This window comes from Panulirus ornatus, chromosome 19 (genome assembly GCF_036320965.1).
Source record: "Panulirus ornatus isolate Po-2019 chromosome 19, ASM3632096v1, whole genome shotgun sequence".
Taxonomy (NCBI): Eukaryota; Metazoa; Arthropoda; class Malacostraca; order Decapoda; family Palinuridae; genus Panulirus; species Panulirus ornatus.
In genome coordinates, this window is record NC_092242.1 from 25,034,615 (window position 1) to 25,053,333 (window position 18,719).

The 18,719-nt window shown below is 40.0% G+C and overlaps 1 protein-coding gene across 2 annotated transcripts in view; it reads right to left on the bottom strand.

Annotated features, from left to right (window-relative positions):
• The window catches only part of LOC139755458 (cyclin-dependent kinase 9-like), a 259,415-nt gene extending 243,215 nt beyond the window's left edge, over nt 1-16,200 (bottom strand). For both annotated transcript variants that reach the window (XM_071673778.1, XM_071673777.1), the window contains exon 1: nt 16,067-16,200. In XM_071673778.1, the coding sequence (XP_071529879.1) occupies nt 16,067-16,164 (98 nt within the window). In that variant the 5' untranslated portion in view covers nt 16,165-16,200. The remainder of the gene's footprint in view (nt 1-16,066) is intronic.
• Between the last annotated feature and the right edge of the window lie 2,519 nt (nt 16,201-18,719).

The window sequence follows — 18,719 nt, forward strand, 5'->3', positions numbered from 1 at the left end:
TGCATTCCTGGCAATCCTCAGGCATGTCACCATGATCCACACATACAATGAAATCCTTACCTACCAATCAACAACATGGTCATCCTCTTTCTTAATAAGTTCAACTGCCATACCATACAAACCTGCCCCCTTGCCAGATTCCACCTTCTGCAAAGCTTTCACTACCTCTTATCTCTTAATCAAATCATTCTCCCTGGCCCTCTCACTTCGCACACCACCCTGACCAAAACACCCAACACCTGCCACTGTATCATCAAACACATTCAACAAACCTTCAAAATCTCACTCCAATTCCTCACCTCATCACTATCTGTTATTACTTCCCTCCTTGCCTCCTTCATCGATGTTCCCATTTGTTCTATTGTCTTTTGCACATTATTCACCTCCTTCCAAAACATCTTTTTTATTCTCCCTAAAGTTTAATGATACTCTCACCCCAGCTCTCACTTGCCCTACTCTTTGACCTCCTGCCACTTTCTTTTATACATCTCCCAGCATTCCCCTATTCAAAGAAATTGGGATAATCTCACCTTGTAATCCAATGACAATGACTCTCTCTGGTCTTTATCTCTAACTTCAGCCATTCAAACTTCCCTTCACATTTCTATTCTAACAGTACTATGGCTGTCTCTCCCATACACAAAGCAGCTCTCTTTAGTTCCCATTTCTCCTCTAACTCCACCTTTGATGACTATAATATTCCCTCACCCCCTGATGCTCCTCTTACTAATCCTATGCCTTTCCCTATAATCTTTTCCGACTGTCTGAAAAGTGCTTCTTTCTCTGGAAACAAGCAAGGCTTATGTCCCTAATGGCATCCCTCCCCATGTACTGAAAGTGTGCCTCAGAGCTTGCATGTGTGCTTGCTCATCTGTTCTGTTTCTAAAAGACTTTTCCCTCTTCTTAGGAGCAAGTGTTGATACATCCCATCCCTAAGAAGAGTGACTGTTCTGACCCTCTATCATCCTGTTGATTGAAATCTGTCAGTTTTTGAAACCATCCTCAACTCCCATATCCTTAGCTATTTTGAATCTCAGTCTTCTCTCTGATCACCAGTATGGCTTTCATAAGGTGTGATCCATTAGTGATATTCTTTTCTATCTTACCTACGTCTGGTCACCATACATGAAAAATTTTGGGAAGTCTTATGTAGTTGCACTTGACATATCCAAAGATTTTGACATGATATGGCATCAGGGTCTAATCTTTTGGCTTCCTTTCTTCACTTTGCTCCTTCATATCTAGCTTCCTCTCTGGCTGATCTACCTCTGTGGTTGTTGATGGATCAGTCTGCCCCCTTTCTCCATCAACAGCAGTGTTCCTTTAGGTACTGACCTGCCTTCTATAGACTTCTTTTTATCAGTGATTTCCTCTTCCACAAACAACCAAGTGCACTCATAAGCTAAAGACTCAACAGTGCATTCCCTGCATATCCTTCAGTTCTGCTCCTTCTCTCAACCGGTCTGTATCTTGTCTTGACACAACTTCCCTAATGAATTCAGAAAGGAAAACTTAGTGGGTTAGACAAAATCTATCTAAGTGTAATGCTTCCAAGACCCAGTGTCTACCCATCTCTCTCTAGAAAATTTCCCACAAATCTTCTCTCCTTTGACGGTTCTGTAATTCCACCTCTTGACTTAATGAACATTCTTGGTATTACTGTGACATTTACTCTTTCTTGGAAACCCCACATTTCACAAATAGCCAAGTCTGCCTCTGATAAACTGGGGGTCCCGTTTAGATGTTGAAATTTCTTTTCTTCCAAACAGTTGCTTCGTTTATACATAGGATTGATTCATCCTTGTATGGAGTACTGCTCTCACATCTGGGGTGGTTTAGCTCTGTTTCCTTGCCTGAGTCGAAAGTGGTCTGACTTATAAACTTTCCCCGGATAAGTTCAACACTTGACCCACTTGCCCTAAGCCACGATGTTGGTTCACTTTCCCTCTTCTAAAGGTATCACTTTAGTGACTGCTCCCAAGACCTTGCTGCATGTGTGACCCCCCACACTAGCTAGACCTCACAATACTCAGCAAGCTGCTGTGTCACATGATTACTGTATGGCCATCAGCAACACGAGGATGGGCCATTTTGATATCTGTTTCTATCCATACACGTTGAAGCTGTGGAACTCTCTACTTTCTCATGTCTTTCTCAAACACTATGACTTAACACATTTTAAAAGACAGGTATTGCACTTCTGTCACAAATTCTTACATATTTTTCCTTGTCTCTTCTTTTTCCATTTCATAATCCTTTCTATATTTCAATTAAGGCCTGACATTGATGCAGACTTTTGTCCATGACTGAAGCCTCCAATGTGAAAAAAAAAAAAAAAAAAAAAAATTATCATGAGCAGATTCAAAATCGTTCTTTTCTTGCTTGGGTCCTCCTTCATAACCATAAAGATGGCACAGACAAAAATCAGCCCTTTCATAGGTTATACTATATTTTCTGAATGTCTTCCTTTACAAGGTGAGATGCGGTTGCCCAAGAATTCTCCTTGACAGAGGTGGATAAGAAGTCCAACTCTTACCCAGACATTCTTAATATCACATATAACCATATTTTGAACCTCTAAGAGTTCTGGAATAGACCCCCAACTAGAAAGGAGTAATCTTGAGAGATATCTATGTAAATGATTGCACTACAAGCTCAAAGTGCGCTTTTAACAGGCACCTCTAACTTCAACAGAAAAGGACCTAGAAGAATGAGTACTCATCCTTTTCACAGTAGAGAGGAAGGAACTGTGAAGCCCTCAAGCAGTACTCTTTACAATTAAGAGTTAAAGAGTCCTTAACTTGTACATTCCTCCTTGTATCTTCCTTGGAAGTAATAGAGATAAGAACCACTATGTTTGCGCTAAATGATCCAGAAATTCTGGCTTGAGTGTTCTTTCGAAAAGCATCAAAGGTTAAAAGCGACTAGCAGAGGCATGCTGACTAAAGCATGCTAACTGTACTTCTTTGTTAAGACAGCCAATGTCTACAATCTTACCTTGTCATCAGAGCATGCATATGGGTCTCCTTGCAAAAAAATAATAAGCATTTAAAAGTGTGATCTACTGCTCTCCCAATAAGATTTAACTTAGAGGAATACTCCATAAGACAGAAAGAGGTTTCACAAAGACTGATACATCAGTGCAGACTGCAGACTTTCCTGAATAATAAGTGGAGTAGACTTCAAACTGCACATTGCATGATCCTGTCTAAAGCATGAGGTGTTGAAAAACCAGTCCCTGTCAGGTTATTAGTTGCCCTACTAGTTTTCCTAGGTCAAACAAGCCCAACTTTTTGGAGAGGGATGACACTAGAAGGAAACTCAAACAACTGTTTGGGTGGTGAACTCAGCCCAACTAGTACATCTTGAAATCTTGCTTATAAACAGATATTCTTGCTTCTAAGCATTTTCTTCCTAGGATAACTTCTTAGCCTTTCTTCCTACCTATATCTCTGACACCCATTCCTTCCAGGAGCTCCCACCAAAGAATGGCTATGGTAAAAGTCTCTACTTATCCCTGTCCCTACATGCCTCCCTCATATACACCATTCCAATCATTATTCCACTATTTTTCTCCCTCCAGTATCCCTCCACCCTATATGGCCATGTCACAGGTGATCTTCCACTCACATCAACCCCTTTAATTATACATTCATACACTCTCCTTGTAAACTCCCAGTCTTGCATTCTTTCCACATGCCACCCTCTTCATTTCTTTCTTTAACCCATCTAATCACACCACATGCTCTTCTCAAATGGCTAATATCCAAAGCCTGTTTCTTGACCTCTGTGACTCATCCCATGTCCATGTTTTGGTTGCATAAATCAGGGTTGGGAGGAATATGCTGTCCCTTAATCTTCTCTTCACTTTCAAATTTACACCTCTAGCCTTCAGTATTCTATTAAAGGACCCAGTGACTCGTTTCTCCTGTACTGCTCTCTCCTTTATCTCCTTCCATACCACCACACTTACCCAAGACAGCTCCTAGATACTTGAATTCTCTCACTTCCAGTCTTTCTCCACCCATATCAAAGTGCAATTTAGTACACTTTCTTCTTTGTTTCTATGTGGTTTTACAAAATCTATACTTTCACTCTAATTCCTTTCAAACACCATTACTTTATCTTTACTTGCATTTACTTTCAACTGCCTATGCTTACACACATCATAAAGCACACTTACAACATTCTGTAACCCCTCTTCACTCTCAGTAAACAATACAGTATCAACCACAAACAGGCTTGCCACTAGCCATCATGCCTCACTGCCGCACATCTCTGCACCCCTTTTCCCTAGTTTTGCTTTCATCTCTCATCACTCCATAAATATTTATCTCAAACAGCCATGGTCACATCGCACATCCCTGCTTCACAACTACATACATTCCAAAACTTTCATTTAACTCTCCACTCTTATACACACATTTGCTCCCCTAAAGAAGGCTTTTACATCGTCCAACAATTATCCAACTATGCCAAACATCCTTAACACATCCCAAAATACATTACACTTGACTCTGTTATATGCTTTCTACAGATCCATAAAAGCTATATACACCTTAAATTTCACTAAATAATTTTCCAGTCATCTTTACTACAAAAATCTGATCCTATTATCCCATACCTTTCTAAAAAAAAAAAAAAACCTTGCTCTCCACTTATTCTGCATTCAGCCAATACCATCCCTCTACCAATTAATATTCTTGCATTCACTTTTCCTGGGGATAGGGGAGAAAGAATACTTCCCTGTATTCCTTGTGTGTCGAAGGCGACTAGAGGCGACAAAAGGGGGCAGAGGGGGCTAGAAACCCTCCCCTACTTGTATGTAACTTTCTAAAAGAGGAAACAGAAGGAGTAATACAGGGAGTGCTCATCCTCCTCAAAGGCTCAGATTGGGGTGTCTCAATGTGTGAAGATGTAGCGAAGATGAGAAAAAAGAGAGATAGGTAGTATGTTTGAGGAAAGGAACCTGGATGTTTTGGCTCTGAGTGAAACGAAGCTCAAGGGTAAAGGGGAAGAGTGGTTCAGGAATGTCTTGGGAGTAAAGTTCCAGAGGAAGGAGTAGCACTACTCCTGAAACAGAAGTAGCAGGAGTATGTGATAGAGTGTAAGAAAGTAAACTCTACATTGATATGGGTAAAACTGAAAGTGGATGGAGAGAGACAGGTGATTATTGGTGCCTATACACCTGGTCATGAGAAGAAAGATCATGAGAGGCAAGTGATTCGGGAGCAGCTGAGTGAGTGTGTTAGAAACTTTGATGCACAAGACCGGATTATAGTGATGGGTGATTTGAATGCAAAAGTGAGTAAAGTGGCAGTTGATGGTATAAATAGTGTACATGGGGGTGTTCAGAGTTGTAAATGGAAATGGTGAAGAGCTTGTAGATTTGTGTGCTGAAAAAGGACTGGCGATTGGGAATACCTGGTTTAAAAAGAGATACATTAGTATATACCTGGTTGTTGTTCACTGATGATACAGCGCTGGAACATGTGAGAAACTGCAGAAGCTGGTGACTGAGTTTGGTAAAGTGTGTGACAGAAGAAAGTTGAGAGTAAATGTGAATAAGAGCAAGGTTATTAGGTATAGTAGGGTTGAGGGTCAAGTCAATTGGGAGGTAGGTTTGAATGGAGAAAAACTGGAGGAAGTGAAGTGCTTTAGATATCTGGAAGTGGATTTGGCAGCAGATGGAACCATGGTAGCAGAAGTGAATCATAGGGTGGGGGAGGGGGCGGAAATTCTGGGAGCCTTGAAGAATGTGTGGAAGTCAAGAACATTATCTCGGAAAGCAAAAATGGGTTATGTTTGAAGGAATAGTGGTTCCAACAATGTTGTATGGTTACGAGGCGTGGGCTATGGATAAAGTTGTGCACAGGAGGGTGGACGTGCTGGAAATGAGATGTTTGAGGACAATATGTGGTGTGAGGTGGTCTGATTGAGTAAGTATTAATAGGGTAAGAGAAATGTGTGGTAACAAAAAGAGTGTGGTTGAGAGAGCAGAAGAGGGTGTTTTGAAATGGTCTGTTCACATGGAGAGAATGAGCGAGGAAAGATTGACAAAGAGGATATATGTGTTAGAGGTGGAGGCAACGAGGAGAAGTGGGAGACCAAATTGGAGGTGGGATGATGGAGTGAAAAAGATTTTGAGTGATCGGGGCCTGAACATGCAGGAGAGTGAAAGGCGTACAAGGAAGTGAGTGAATTGGAACGATGTGGTATACCGGGGGGCGACGTGCTGTCAATGGATTGAACCAGGGCATGTGAAGCGTCTGGGGTAAACCATGGAAAGTTCTGTGGGGCCTGGATGTGGAAAGGGAGCTGTGGTTTCATTGCATTATTACATGACAGCTAGAGACTGAGTGTGAACGAATGGGGCCTTTGTTGTCTTTTCCTAGTGCTACCTCACTCACATGAGGGGGGAGGGGGTTGTTATTTCATGTGTGGCGAGGTGGCCATGGGAATGAATAAAAGCAGACAGTATGAATTATGTACATGTGTATATATGTATATGTCTGTGAGTGTATATATATGTATATGTTGAGATGTATAGGTATGTATATTTGCGTGTGTAGACGTGTATGTATATACATGTGTATGTGGGTGGGTTGGCCATTCTTTCGTCTGTTTCCTTGCGCTACCTCACTAACGCAGGAGACAGCGACAAAGCAAAATAAATAAATAAATATACATAAGTATATGTTTGTAAGTAGGAGAAATAGCAAGAAAGCGTTATTGGATTATTTGTTAATTGATAGGCGCGTGTAAAAGAGATTTTTGGATGTTAATGTGCTGAGAGGGGCAACTAGAGGGATGTCTAATTATTATCTTGTGGAGGTGAAGGTGAAGATTTGTAATGGTTTTCAGAAAAGAAGAGAGAATGTTGGGGTGAAGAAAGTGGTGAGAGTAAGTGAGCTTGGAAAGGAGACTTGTGTGAGGAAGTACCAGGAGAGATTGAGTGCAGAAGGGGAAAAGGTGAGAGTAAATGACGTAAGGGGCGTGGAGGAGGAATGGGATGTATTTAGGGAAGCAGAGATGGCTTGCGCAAAGGAAGCTTGTGGCTTGAGAAAGGTGGGAGGTGGGCAGATTAGAAAGGGTAGGGAGTGGTGGCATGAAGAAGCAAGATTGTTAGAGCAAGAGAAGAAGAGGCGTTTGGACAATATCTGCAGGGAAGTAGTGCAAATGACTGGGAGATGCATAAAAGAAAGTGGAAGGAGATCAAGAGAAAGGTGCAAGAGGTGAAAAAGAGGGCAAATGAGAGTTGGGGTGAGAGAGTATCATTAAATTCTAGAGAATATAAGATGTTTTGGAAGGAGGTAAATAAAGTGCATAAGACAAGAGAACAAATGGGAACATTGGTGAAGGGGGCAAATGGGGAGGTAATAACAAGTAGTGTTCAAGTGAGGAGATGGAGTGAGTATTTTGAATGTTTGTTGAATATGTTTGATGACAAAATGGCAGATATAGGGTGTTTTGGTCGAGGTGGTGTGCGGAGAGAGGGTCAAGGAAAATGGTTTGGTAAATAGACAAGAGGTAGTTAAAGTTTTGCAGAAGATGAAACCTGGCAAGGCGGTGGGTTTGGATGGTAATGCAGTGGAATTTATTAAAAAAGGGGGTGACTGTATTGTTGACTGGTTGGTAAGGATATTCAATGTAAGTATGGTTCATGGTGAAGTGCCTGAGGATTGGTGGAATGCATGCACAGTGCCAGTGTACAAAGGCAAAAGGGATAAAGGTGAGTGTTCAAATTACAGAGGTATAAGTTTGTTGAGTATTCCTGGGAAATCATATGGGAGTAGTGAATGAGAGGGTAAAGGCATGTAAAGAGCATCAGACTGGGGACGAGCAGTGTGGTTTCAGAAGTGGTAGAGGATGTGTGGATCAGGTGTCTCCTTTGAAGAATGTATGTGAGAAATACCTAGAAAAACAGATGGATTTGTATGTAGCATTTATGGATCTGGAGAAAGCATATGATAGAGTTGATAGAGATACCTTGTGGAAGGTAATCAGAGTATATGGTGTGGGAGGTAAGTTGCTAGAAGCAGTGAAAAGTTTTTGCCAAGGACATAAGGCATGTGCACGAGTAGGGAGAGAGGGAAGTGATTGGTTTCCAGTGAATGCTGGTTTGCGACAGGGATGCGTGATGTCTTCATGGCTGTTTAATTCTTTATGCATGGAGTGGTTAAGGAGGTGAGTGCAAGAGGTTTAGAGATAGGGGCAAGTGTGTAATCTGTTGTAGATAAGAGACCTTAGGAAGATAGTCAGCTGCTGTTCGCTGATGATACAGTGCTAGTGGCTGATTCAGGAGAGAAACTGCAGAAGTTGGTAACTTGGTTTGGTAAAGTGCATGAAAGAAGAAAGCTGAAAGTAAATGTGAATAAGAGCAAGGTTATCAGGTTCAGTAGGGTTGAGGGTGAAGCTAATTGGGAGGTAAGTTTGAATGGAGAAAAACTGGAGGAAGTGAAGTGTTTTAGATATCTGGGAGTAGATCTAGCAGCGGATGTAACCATGGGAGCGGAAGTGAGTCACAGGGTGGGGTAGGAGGCGAAGGTTCCGGGAGCATTGAAAAATGTGTGGAAAGTGAGAACGTTATCTTGGAGAGCAAATATGGGTATGTTTGAAGGAATAGTGGTTCCAACAATGTTGTATGGTTGTGATGGATGGGCTATAGATAGGGTTGCATGGAGGAGGGTGGAGTTGTTGGAAATGAGATGTTTAAGGACAATATGTGGTGTGAGGTGGTTGATCGAGTAAGTTATGAAAGGGTAAGAGTGATGTGTGGTAATAAAATGAGTGTGGTTGAGAGAGCAGAACAGGGTGTGTTGAAATGGTTTGGTCACATGGAGAGAATGAATGAGGAAAGACTGACAAAGAGGATATATGTGTCAGAGGTGGAGGGATCAAGGAGAAGAGGGAGACCAAATTGGAGGTGGAAAGATAGAGTGAAAAAGATTTTGAGCAATTGGGGCCTGAACATACATGAGGGTGAAAGGTGTGCAAGGAACAGGAATTGGAACAATGTGGTATACCGGGGTTGGCATGCTGTCAATGGATTGAACCAGGGCATGTGAAGCATCAGGAGTAAACCATGGAAAGTTTTGTGGGGCCTGGATGTGGAAAGGGAGCTATGGTTTTGGTGCATTACACATGACAGCTAGAGCCTGAGTGTGAACGAATGTGGCCTTTTCTGTCTTTTCCTAGCACTACCTCGCAGGGGTGAGTGTGTGTGTGTGTGTGTGTGTGTGTGTGTGTGTGTGTGTGTGTGTGTGTGTGTGTGTGTGTGTGTGTGTGTGTGTGTGTGCTATTTCATGAGTGGCAGGGTGAGAACGGGAATGGATGAAGGCAGCAAGTATGAATATGTACATGTGTATATATGTATAAGTCTGTGTATATGTATATATATGTTGAAATGTATTGGTATGTATATGTATGTGTGTGGGCGTTTATGTATATACATGTGTGTGGGTGGGTTGGACCATTCTTTCATTTGTTTCCTTGCGCTACCTTGCCAACACGGGAGACGGCAATTAAGAATGATAAAAAAAAATAATAACTTTTCCAGGTATATTTAACAAATTTGATTCCCCTGTAATTGCTACATACATCCTTAACACCTTTTCCTTTGAACAAAGTAACAACAATAGCATTCATCCAACCCTCAGGCACAACCTTCTGTTTCCATGCTACATTACATATAGGATGCATCCACTCTATCACTTTCTCCTCCATACTTCAGCATTTCAGCTGTAATTCCATCCATTCTAGGTGCCTTTCCTACCTTCAGCCTCATTACTGCCCTTCTTACCTCCATTTCTGCTATAAGTCCTTATACTTGTATCCTCTTCCTTCCATCCTCCATACCCATGCACATAACAACTGCTGCCTCTCCTTCTCCCACATTCATCAGTTCTTCAAAATACTCTTTCCATCTTCCTTTCACTTCCACCTTTTACCTCAGCAACTCCCTTCCTTGCTTCTCAAACTAACATTTCCACTCTTACATCCATCTCTTTCCTTTTTCATCTCCTTCCAGTATAGTCTCTTACTATCCCAAAACTTTTCACTTAACTTCCTTCCAAAATCTTCATCTACTCTTTCTTTGATTTCCTTTATCAGCTTCTTAATATTCTGCTTACTTATTTTGTATTCTTCCCTCTTACTTTGCTGAACTTCCACAGGTACATTCCTATCAAACTACTATATGCCTTTTTCTTCTCTTCCACAGAATTTTTAATCTCTTCTGTTCATCTTTTTATTCCTATCTCACTACGTTTAATCCAACTACTAATTCTACAACCTTTAATAGTATTTCTCAAAACATTTTAAACACCTCCCTATATTCACTGCACTTCCATCTAAACTTTCTGTTACCTTCCTTTCATATTCATCCCAGCACTTTTTTTTTATTCATCTTCTTGCTTGCCAACAATTCTACCTCTCCATTCTTCCCTACACCATACCTTCACTTCTCCCTGATCCTCATCCCCACAAGAACAGTGGAAAGGTCAGATTATAAATCTTTCATCCACTGCCACGTAGTCAATCAAAGCCTTTTACTCTTCTCTTCCAATATTCCTCATCCAAGTATACCTGTTGATCATCTTGTGCTAAAAACAGGTATTTGCAAGAAATAAATCCCTCTCAGCACAAATATCCACATGGAAGCTTCTATTCTCATTTACTCCAGGCACTCCCCATTTACTAACTATCTCACCAATTCCATCACATCCCACTTTCGCATTCATGTCATCCAATACAACCATGTTCCTCTCATTCTCAAAACTATTAATACAGTTATTCAAATTTCTCTAGAAAAGCTTCAGTCCATCCTAACCTCACATTATTTCATATTCACAGTTGCATATATGAATACGTCACAAACTACGGCCAAGGAGAATGGGGTGCAAGGGGTACATTGTACCTCAGACCAGGGGTACAAAAGGAGGCCCAGGAATTTCTTGAGATCTCAGAAAGTGTTTGCATAAACTGAAGACTAGCACTCCAACCGTCCCTCATCTTCCAAACCCTTTTTGGCCTTAGAGCTCATGGCATAAAACCAAAGTGGATAAAAACAGGATGACTAATAGAGAGGGGAAGGGGACCCGAAAGAAACATGGTACCCTCTGATAAAATTCCTTTCAGAAGCCCTGTCAAAATCCCATCTTTCCGTTCACCCACACTATTCTTGATCCATTCCATCCATGCTCTGCAACACCCTCCCACACTTTGTGATAGCTGAATTGCACATCCTTCTTTTCTTTTCCATAACACACCTCCTTCCATGCCCTCCCATAACTTGCATCCATCATTTCCATTCTCATTCCATACACCGTGCCCAAGGATATGGGTTTCCCCAATCCCTAGCCTTAATTTTACTCTCATCAGTCATCGCATTCACATTCAGCGCCATCACCTTCAATCGCTCGTCTCTTTTAATCCTCAGCATAATTGGTAGACTCCGGTGCTGCTTCTTAGCCTTTTGTGCCTAACCCTTGTCAGGTTACTGACAGAAGGAAACTCCAGGACAGTGTTTCCGGAGGCAGCAAGGCTCCATAACTGTCAAAAAACTCATAAGTGACAGCACACCTAAGGTGTTTGTCTAAATTTAAAAGTATCCCCCTGATGTAGTTGGGAAATGCCTCCCCCTTTAGTTCCACCCCTAAGAGGTGTAATAACGAGGTCACCACAAGAAGGCAGGGTGAGACTTGGATACTCTGGTAAAACTAGAGTATCCCCTCGTGGTACTGAAACTTAATAACTTTTCCCAGTCTTAAGCTTCTTCTTTTCAACTTTTCACAGTAACAGCACCAACAACCTCACTGGTTACGATACTGCAATGGTTAGTTCCGAATAGAGGAAAAATAACACCTCAAACTGATATAGCAAAAAATTACTAAACATAAGAAAAGCTTGCAAAAGTTGCATCCCTCCACTCTAAACAGGAGGGGTTAATTGATAATTGAGGTAGCAAATAATTTTCAGCTGACTTTGACAACTGTACCATGCTGCCAGACATATGATTTCCCAACCATATGTAAGTAATAGAAATTATTCCACAACTAAAACCTAAGCATGGAAGCTCTATTTCAAGCAATGATCATCTTTTCTTTTCAGATACTATAAGCTCAAAAGGAAGGCGGAAGTATGGTTTGGGAACAAATGAGGGATTAAATCCAGGGTTAACGTCAGGGTGAGAGCAAAGGATCCAATGATACTTCTAAAAGAGTTGTGGGAATATTAGTCTTGAGGAAATGAGATCTAGAATGATGTGGGAAAAAATGGAAGTAGTGTATGCATCTGGTACTGAGAGAAGTGAAAATGAAAGGTAAATGCTTTGGGAGGAGCTGAGTAGTACCTCTGCAATTTTGATGAAATGGATCAAGTATTAGTGATGGGAGATTTTGAGTGGCAGCTGAAGTTATAACTGGGAGACATGGAATACCCAGCATATATGAAAGTGGCAAATAGCTTGTTAAGTTGCTTGCTGAAAAAAAAACTGGTGACAGGGAATATCTGCTTTAAAAAAATGTTACATGTATAAGTATATGTGGGCAAAAGGGGTTAGGTTAGTAGGCACTAATGGATAATGTACTAATCAACAAGTATGTTAAGGAGAGACTGCTGGATGTAAAGTGCCAAGAGGACAGGCGGAAGGATTTCTGATCACTTCTTAGTGCATATGGATGAAAGTGTGAACTGTTGTGGCTTTAGGAACAGTGGAAAAGGCATGGATGGGAAGAGGGTAGTGAAAGTGTGGGAGCCTGGGAAAGAGGCTTTGTGTAAAGATACTAAGAGAGACCGAATTTGGAATGGTGAAAGACAATGAAACAAGAATAGTGTGCAAGGAATGGCAAGTATTTAGGGAAGCATTGCTGACATATGCAGGCGAAATATGTGAAATGGAGCAAGAGGGATGTGAGTATATGGAAAAGGGTAGTGAATGGTGGGACAAGTAGCATTACTTGTATAAGAGGAAAGAAGGGAGTACGGGCACTACCTGCAGGGAAGGAGTTCAAGAGATTTAATACGTACAAGAGAATAGTCAAATGATGGGTAAGGTGAGCATCAAAAAATGTCTGGAAGAACAAAATGTTTTGGAAGGAGGTGAAAAGTGTAAGGACAGTAAAAGAACAAACAGTGGCATCAGTGAGGGATGAAGATGGGGAAGTGGTAACAAGCATCAGAGGTAAAGAGGAGATGAAGTGAGTATCAAAAGACTTGAATGTGTTGGATATAGGGTGTTTGGAATGTAAAAGTGCAAGATGCAAGTCATGGCAAATGGTTTGGTGAAACGAGAAGAGGTGGTGAAAGCTCTGCAAAGGATGAATCATAGCAAAATGGCTGAAGTGGATGGGATTGCACTTGAATTTCTCAAGAAAGTGGGTGACACCATTGTTGATTGGCTAGACAGGATTTTCAGTGTATGTATGACTCAAGGTGTGGTGCTGGGGGATTAGAAGAATGCCTGTATAATGCTAATACACAAGGCTAAAAGATACAAAAGAGAGTCCTCAAATTACATAGGTATAAGTCTAGTGAGCATATTTGGTAACCTGTATGGGATAATTGTGATTGAAAGATGGTAGCATGCAATAAGCATCAAACTAGGGTGTAGCAATGTGGCTTTAGTTGTTGTTGAAGATGTGCACATCTGGTGTTTGCTCTCAAGAATTTGTGACTGACTCACAAATTCATGTTTTCAGTAGACTCTCAGTCAACTACTTTCATAATAGAGTATCATCAGTATCAAAATGCTGATGACAAAAACTGGCCAGTTTGGGAAGAATCTTAGCTTAGTCCAATCACTGAGTGATATGTTACTATCATTGATTCCCACAAAATGCAAAAAAAATTTAAATTCTGAATGTATTTCTGATGTGTTTCCTAATAAAACATGAGCAGTCCTTCATTAAAAAATCAAACTGACTGGTAACAAAGAAAAGCCCAGTGTTGGTCTTTTACTGACACAAGTCAGAGGCTTGGGACTGAACAGCAAATCACTGTACAAGGTGATCTAAAGATGGGAAAGAGCATCACCATAACAGTCATGTCTAATCACCAAAAAACATCTTTTTGACACTGTAAATCATGACATTTTGCTACTTAACCAATGCTTCATGCATCAACATTACTATAAAGGGGAAACATTTCTACTTCACTTGCACTGAGTATTTCAAAAATGTAAATGATGCAAGGGCAGAACCTAGTAAGTAAGATGACATGTTTCCATTAAGGCAATATCCACAGCCAATCATCATTCCAGTTATATATTAGTGAAACGAAGGCTGCATTAACTGTAAATTACCAGTTCTGTTCGTGCTGATGTTTCAGCTTTGTTGGTATCTGCAAAATATGATTGGTGTTGAGTGCCAAGTACTTAGTTTAATAATCAATTGTAAGTGAATTTCCCAATTTGAATGTTGTGCAATGGTGCACACATCCAAGCCAAAACATCAAGAAAATATAATGAACCAGAAATTAACCAGTTGGCATCTGGAAAGATATAGCCCATTCAGCAAATCAGCTTCAGAACAAAGTTCTGGGCCTGAAAATCCAAATACCGAGAAAGGGACAAAAATGTGATTTTTGACTGCATATTGATTATGATACAGAAACAAGTCCAAGAAAACAAAAGGGAAATTACAAATGCATGAAAACAAACTAGTTGAAGCTATTCTTAAAATGCCAATGTGTGCTCACTTAAAGTACTTGCACTTTTAGGAAGAGAACTATTTAGCTGAAGGTAAATATTCACCAAATTGTGAATGATACAGCTCCCAAACACCTTATGTCAACAGCAGCTCCAGCATCATACCGTTTAAGTCATGCATCACTGAATGTTCCTGCATATGAGTAAGTTTTCAAGTGAATATTTCTATATATACAGGTACTATTAATAGGAATAATCAGACAGTTATAGGAAAAGCTTCACTTTAAGTAAACTACCAAATCTTTTCTTTAGAACGATTTTAGATGAAACCATTTATGATCATCATGATTCTGTACGATTCCGAGAGAATAAAAATTCTCTTTCAGGCTTTCATATAATGTCAGTCTGAATTCAATTTGCATTAGGTAAATTTGGTATTATTCAACTATTCCCTCATGCTTTCTTGACGCTTTTGGTAATTTTGCCCAACCATTTGTGTAATGTCAAGTTTTATCTACCTTCATTTTCTTATTTCTTTAAGCTTTTGAAGGCCTATTGATTGTAGCATTTTTTGTATTATCACCAGAGTTCAGCTGTATCACTTGAAATATCTGAATATATTTCAGTATATTTAAATATATTTCAAAATGTAATCTACATATAATTCTAATGCCACCTACCCCTAAAAAAAAGCACTTGTCTATCTAATCAACACAAAAGCCCCCAGCAACTAAATACAAACAAAAAAACCTACAAAATCACATATTATTAAAAGAACATCCCAAAAAGGTAAGTGCATGCTGCTTGGGCTAGAGGATGCTAAGTAAAGTATTTCTATGTTCTGGTGAATTCTAGAATTATTTCAACTTATCTGTAGACTAACCCAACATAATCACTTATCTTCTTAACTTTCCCCACTTTCATCATTTTCACTGTCAAAGGATTACTTATTATTGCTAAACCTCACCAGTTACCTTCTAAATAACTTATACATGTTAAGAGTCCACAGACATCCTTTCTTACATTAGCATGTTATTTCTAGGGTAAGTATTACCCAAACTTCACAATTATTACAACAAGTGGACGATTTTCAAAACTTACTCTACAATTCGACTCGAGTAAAGTAAACGGGTGCTAAAATCCCAGTGCTTTGTGACGACTATCATCTTTACACAATTTTCTACAGCAGTCATTGATTTAGTGGCATCTATTCAAGCTAAAAATGTTTCATTTTACTGAACTTCTGCTACACCTAACCTACACATATACACATCTTTGATAATCATTGAATACATACTTAAGTAGAAGGCCTCCTAAACAGATGTTTAGTCCAGTGTATGGTATATATTTACTCAACTCGGCTATTTTAATATTTGTAAATTCCCATCCCATCAATATTTCATGTTGTTATTTACATACCCAAAAGTCCCTTGTCCGATTTTAGCAAGTTTTTCATATTTGATAACGTCATCACAGAATGGAAACTCAAGTTCTTCGTGATATGATAGTTTGCTCATGTTCCTACAACCACACTTTCCTCTGCCTCTGCAGTTGTAAACAGCTGGACCCAATTTGTTCAAGTGCTGTAATTATCTATCATTAAATACCCAAATAGCAGTTTTCTTCCTATAATCTCAAGCAAATCTCTCTACATATTTCGTTACGCTGGAATCAATAATGTGTACCTAGTTTGAGATTATGTTGAACATGATAGTAATGAATTTTGAATATTAAGCTAAAGCCAATGCCATCCAACCAGACAAAAAAGGAAACAGCGACAAGCGCAATGGTGGCAAAGGTGTAATTTCCTCATGACTGTCCGTCCCAGGGTTGTTCAGATGTCTTCAGCATTTTGTTTTACATCAGTTTACATGCAAATTTCAGAATACAAGCCCATATCTTTTGCACATCTGTCATGAACTAAATAAATGATCTCACAAGTGAAGCTAGTGTATTCATGATTACTTTGATGGTGTTATAAGTATTTTGATGAGTTCATTTCCTTTGAGCAATAAACAATTGCAAGATGAAATGCTTAACCCGTGTTACTAACTAATAGTTTCATATGTATGTTCAGACATTCTTATAAAGTGAGTACATGACTATAAATACTGTACAACTGATAACACTAATATTTATGTTAAAATGATACTGTATGGTCACGCTTAAGGCTTAACGCTAGTAATCTTAAAAAAAAGGAAAAGTTTTAGTGGTACCAAATTCATTCGTTGTGCAGAATATATCAGATATGACTATTTTTGCTTTACAGTAGTTTGTGAGGAAGGCTGTGATGAGCAGGGAAAAATGTTCGGTTGAATGACCCATCTAAATGGAGTTAGAGTTCGGTAATAGACCTATTTAAATCCACAAATCCTATGTCTTAAAACCCAAGCCAACTTTCCACTTACCTGGCCAAACGAATATCAATTAACCAAACAAACATTCATACCAACGATATATATATATATATATATATATATATATATATTTTTTTTTTTTTCTTTTTATACTTTGTCGCTGTCTCCCGCGTTTGCGAGGTAGCGCAAGGAAACAGACGAAAGAAATGGCCCACCCCCCCCCATACACATGTACATACACACGTCCACACACGCAAATATACATACCTAAACAGCTTTCCATGGTTTACCCCAGACGCTTCACATGCCTTGATTCAATCCACTGACAGCACGTCAACCCCTGTATACCACATCGCTCCAATTCACTCTATTCCTTGCCCTCCTTTCACCCTCCTGCATGTTCAGGCCCCGATCACACAAAATCTTTTTCACTCCATCTTTCCACCTCCAATTTGGTCTCCCTCTTCTCCTCGTTCCCTCCACCTCCGACACATATATCCTCTTGGTCAATCTTTCCTCACTCATTCTCTCCATGTGCCCAAACCATTTCAAAACACCCTCTTCTGCTCTCTCAACCACGCTCTTTTTATTTCCACACATCTCTCTTACCCTTACGTTACTTACTCGATCAAACCACCTCACACCACACATTTTCCTCAAACATCTCATTTCCAGCACATCCATCCTCCTGCGCACAACTCTATCCATAGCCCACGCCTCGCAACCATACAGCATTGTTGGAACCACTATTCCTTCAAACATACCCATTTTTGCTTTCCGAGATAATGTTCTCGACTTCCACACATTTTTCAAGGCTCCCAAAATTTTCGCCCCCTCCCCCACCCTATGATCCACTTCCGCTTCCATGGTTCCATCCGCTGACAGATCCACTCCCAGATATCTAAAACACTTCACTTCCTCCAGTTTTTCTCCATTCAAACTCACCTCCCAATTGACTTGATCCTCAACCCTACTGTACCTAATAACCTTGCTCTTATTCACATTTACTCTTAACTTTCTTCTTCCACACACTTTACCAAACTCAGTCACCAGCTTCTGCAGTTTCTCACATGAATCAGCCACCAGCGCTGTATCATCAGCGAACAACAACTGACTCACTTCCCAAGCTCTCTCATCCCCAACAGACTTCATACTTGCCCCTCTTTCCAGGACTCTTGCATTTACCTCCCTAACAACCCCATCCATAAACAAATTAAACAACCATGGAGACATCACACACCCCTGCCGCAAACCTACATTCACTGAGAACCAATCACTTTCCTCTCTTCCTACACGTACACATGCCTTACATCCTCGATAAAAACTTTTCACTGCTTCTAACAACTTGCCTCCCACACCATATATTCTTAATACCTTCCACAGAGCATCTCTATCAACTCTATCATATGCCTTCTCCAGATCCATAAATGCTACATACAAATCCATTTGCTTTTCTAAGTATTTCTCACATACATTCTTCAAAGCAAACACCTGATCCACACATCCTCTACCACTTCTGAAACCGCACACGTTTGTGTGAATAAATTGTACATTTCCTTTTCCATAGCCAGAGGTTGAACCATTATGTGACATTCATTTTTTTCATTCATTTCAAGCTAAAAGTTTGTTTTCTAAATTGTTTCTTACATTTTTCATATGTATATATATGTATGTGTGTGTGTGTGTGTGTGTGTGTGTGTGTGTGTGTGTGTGTG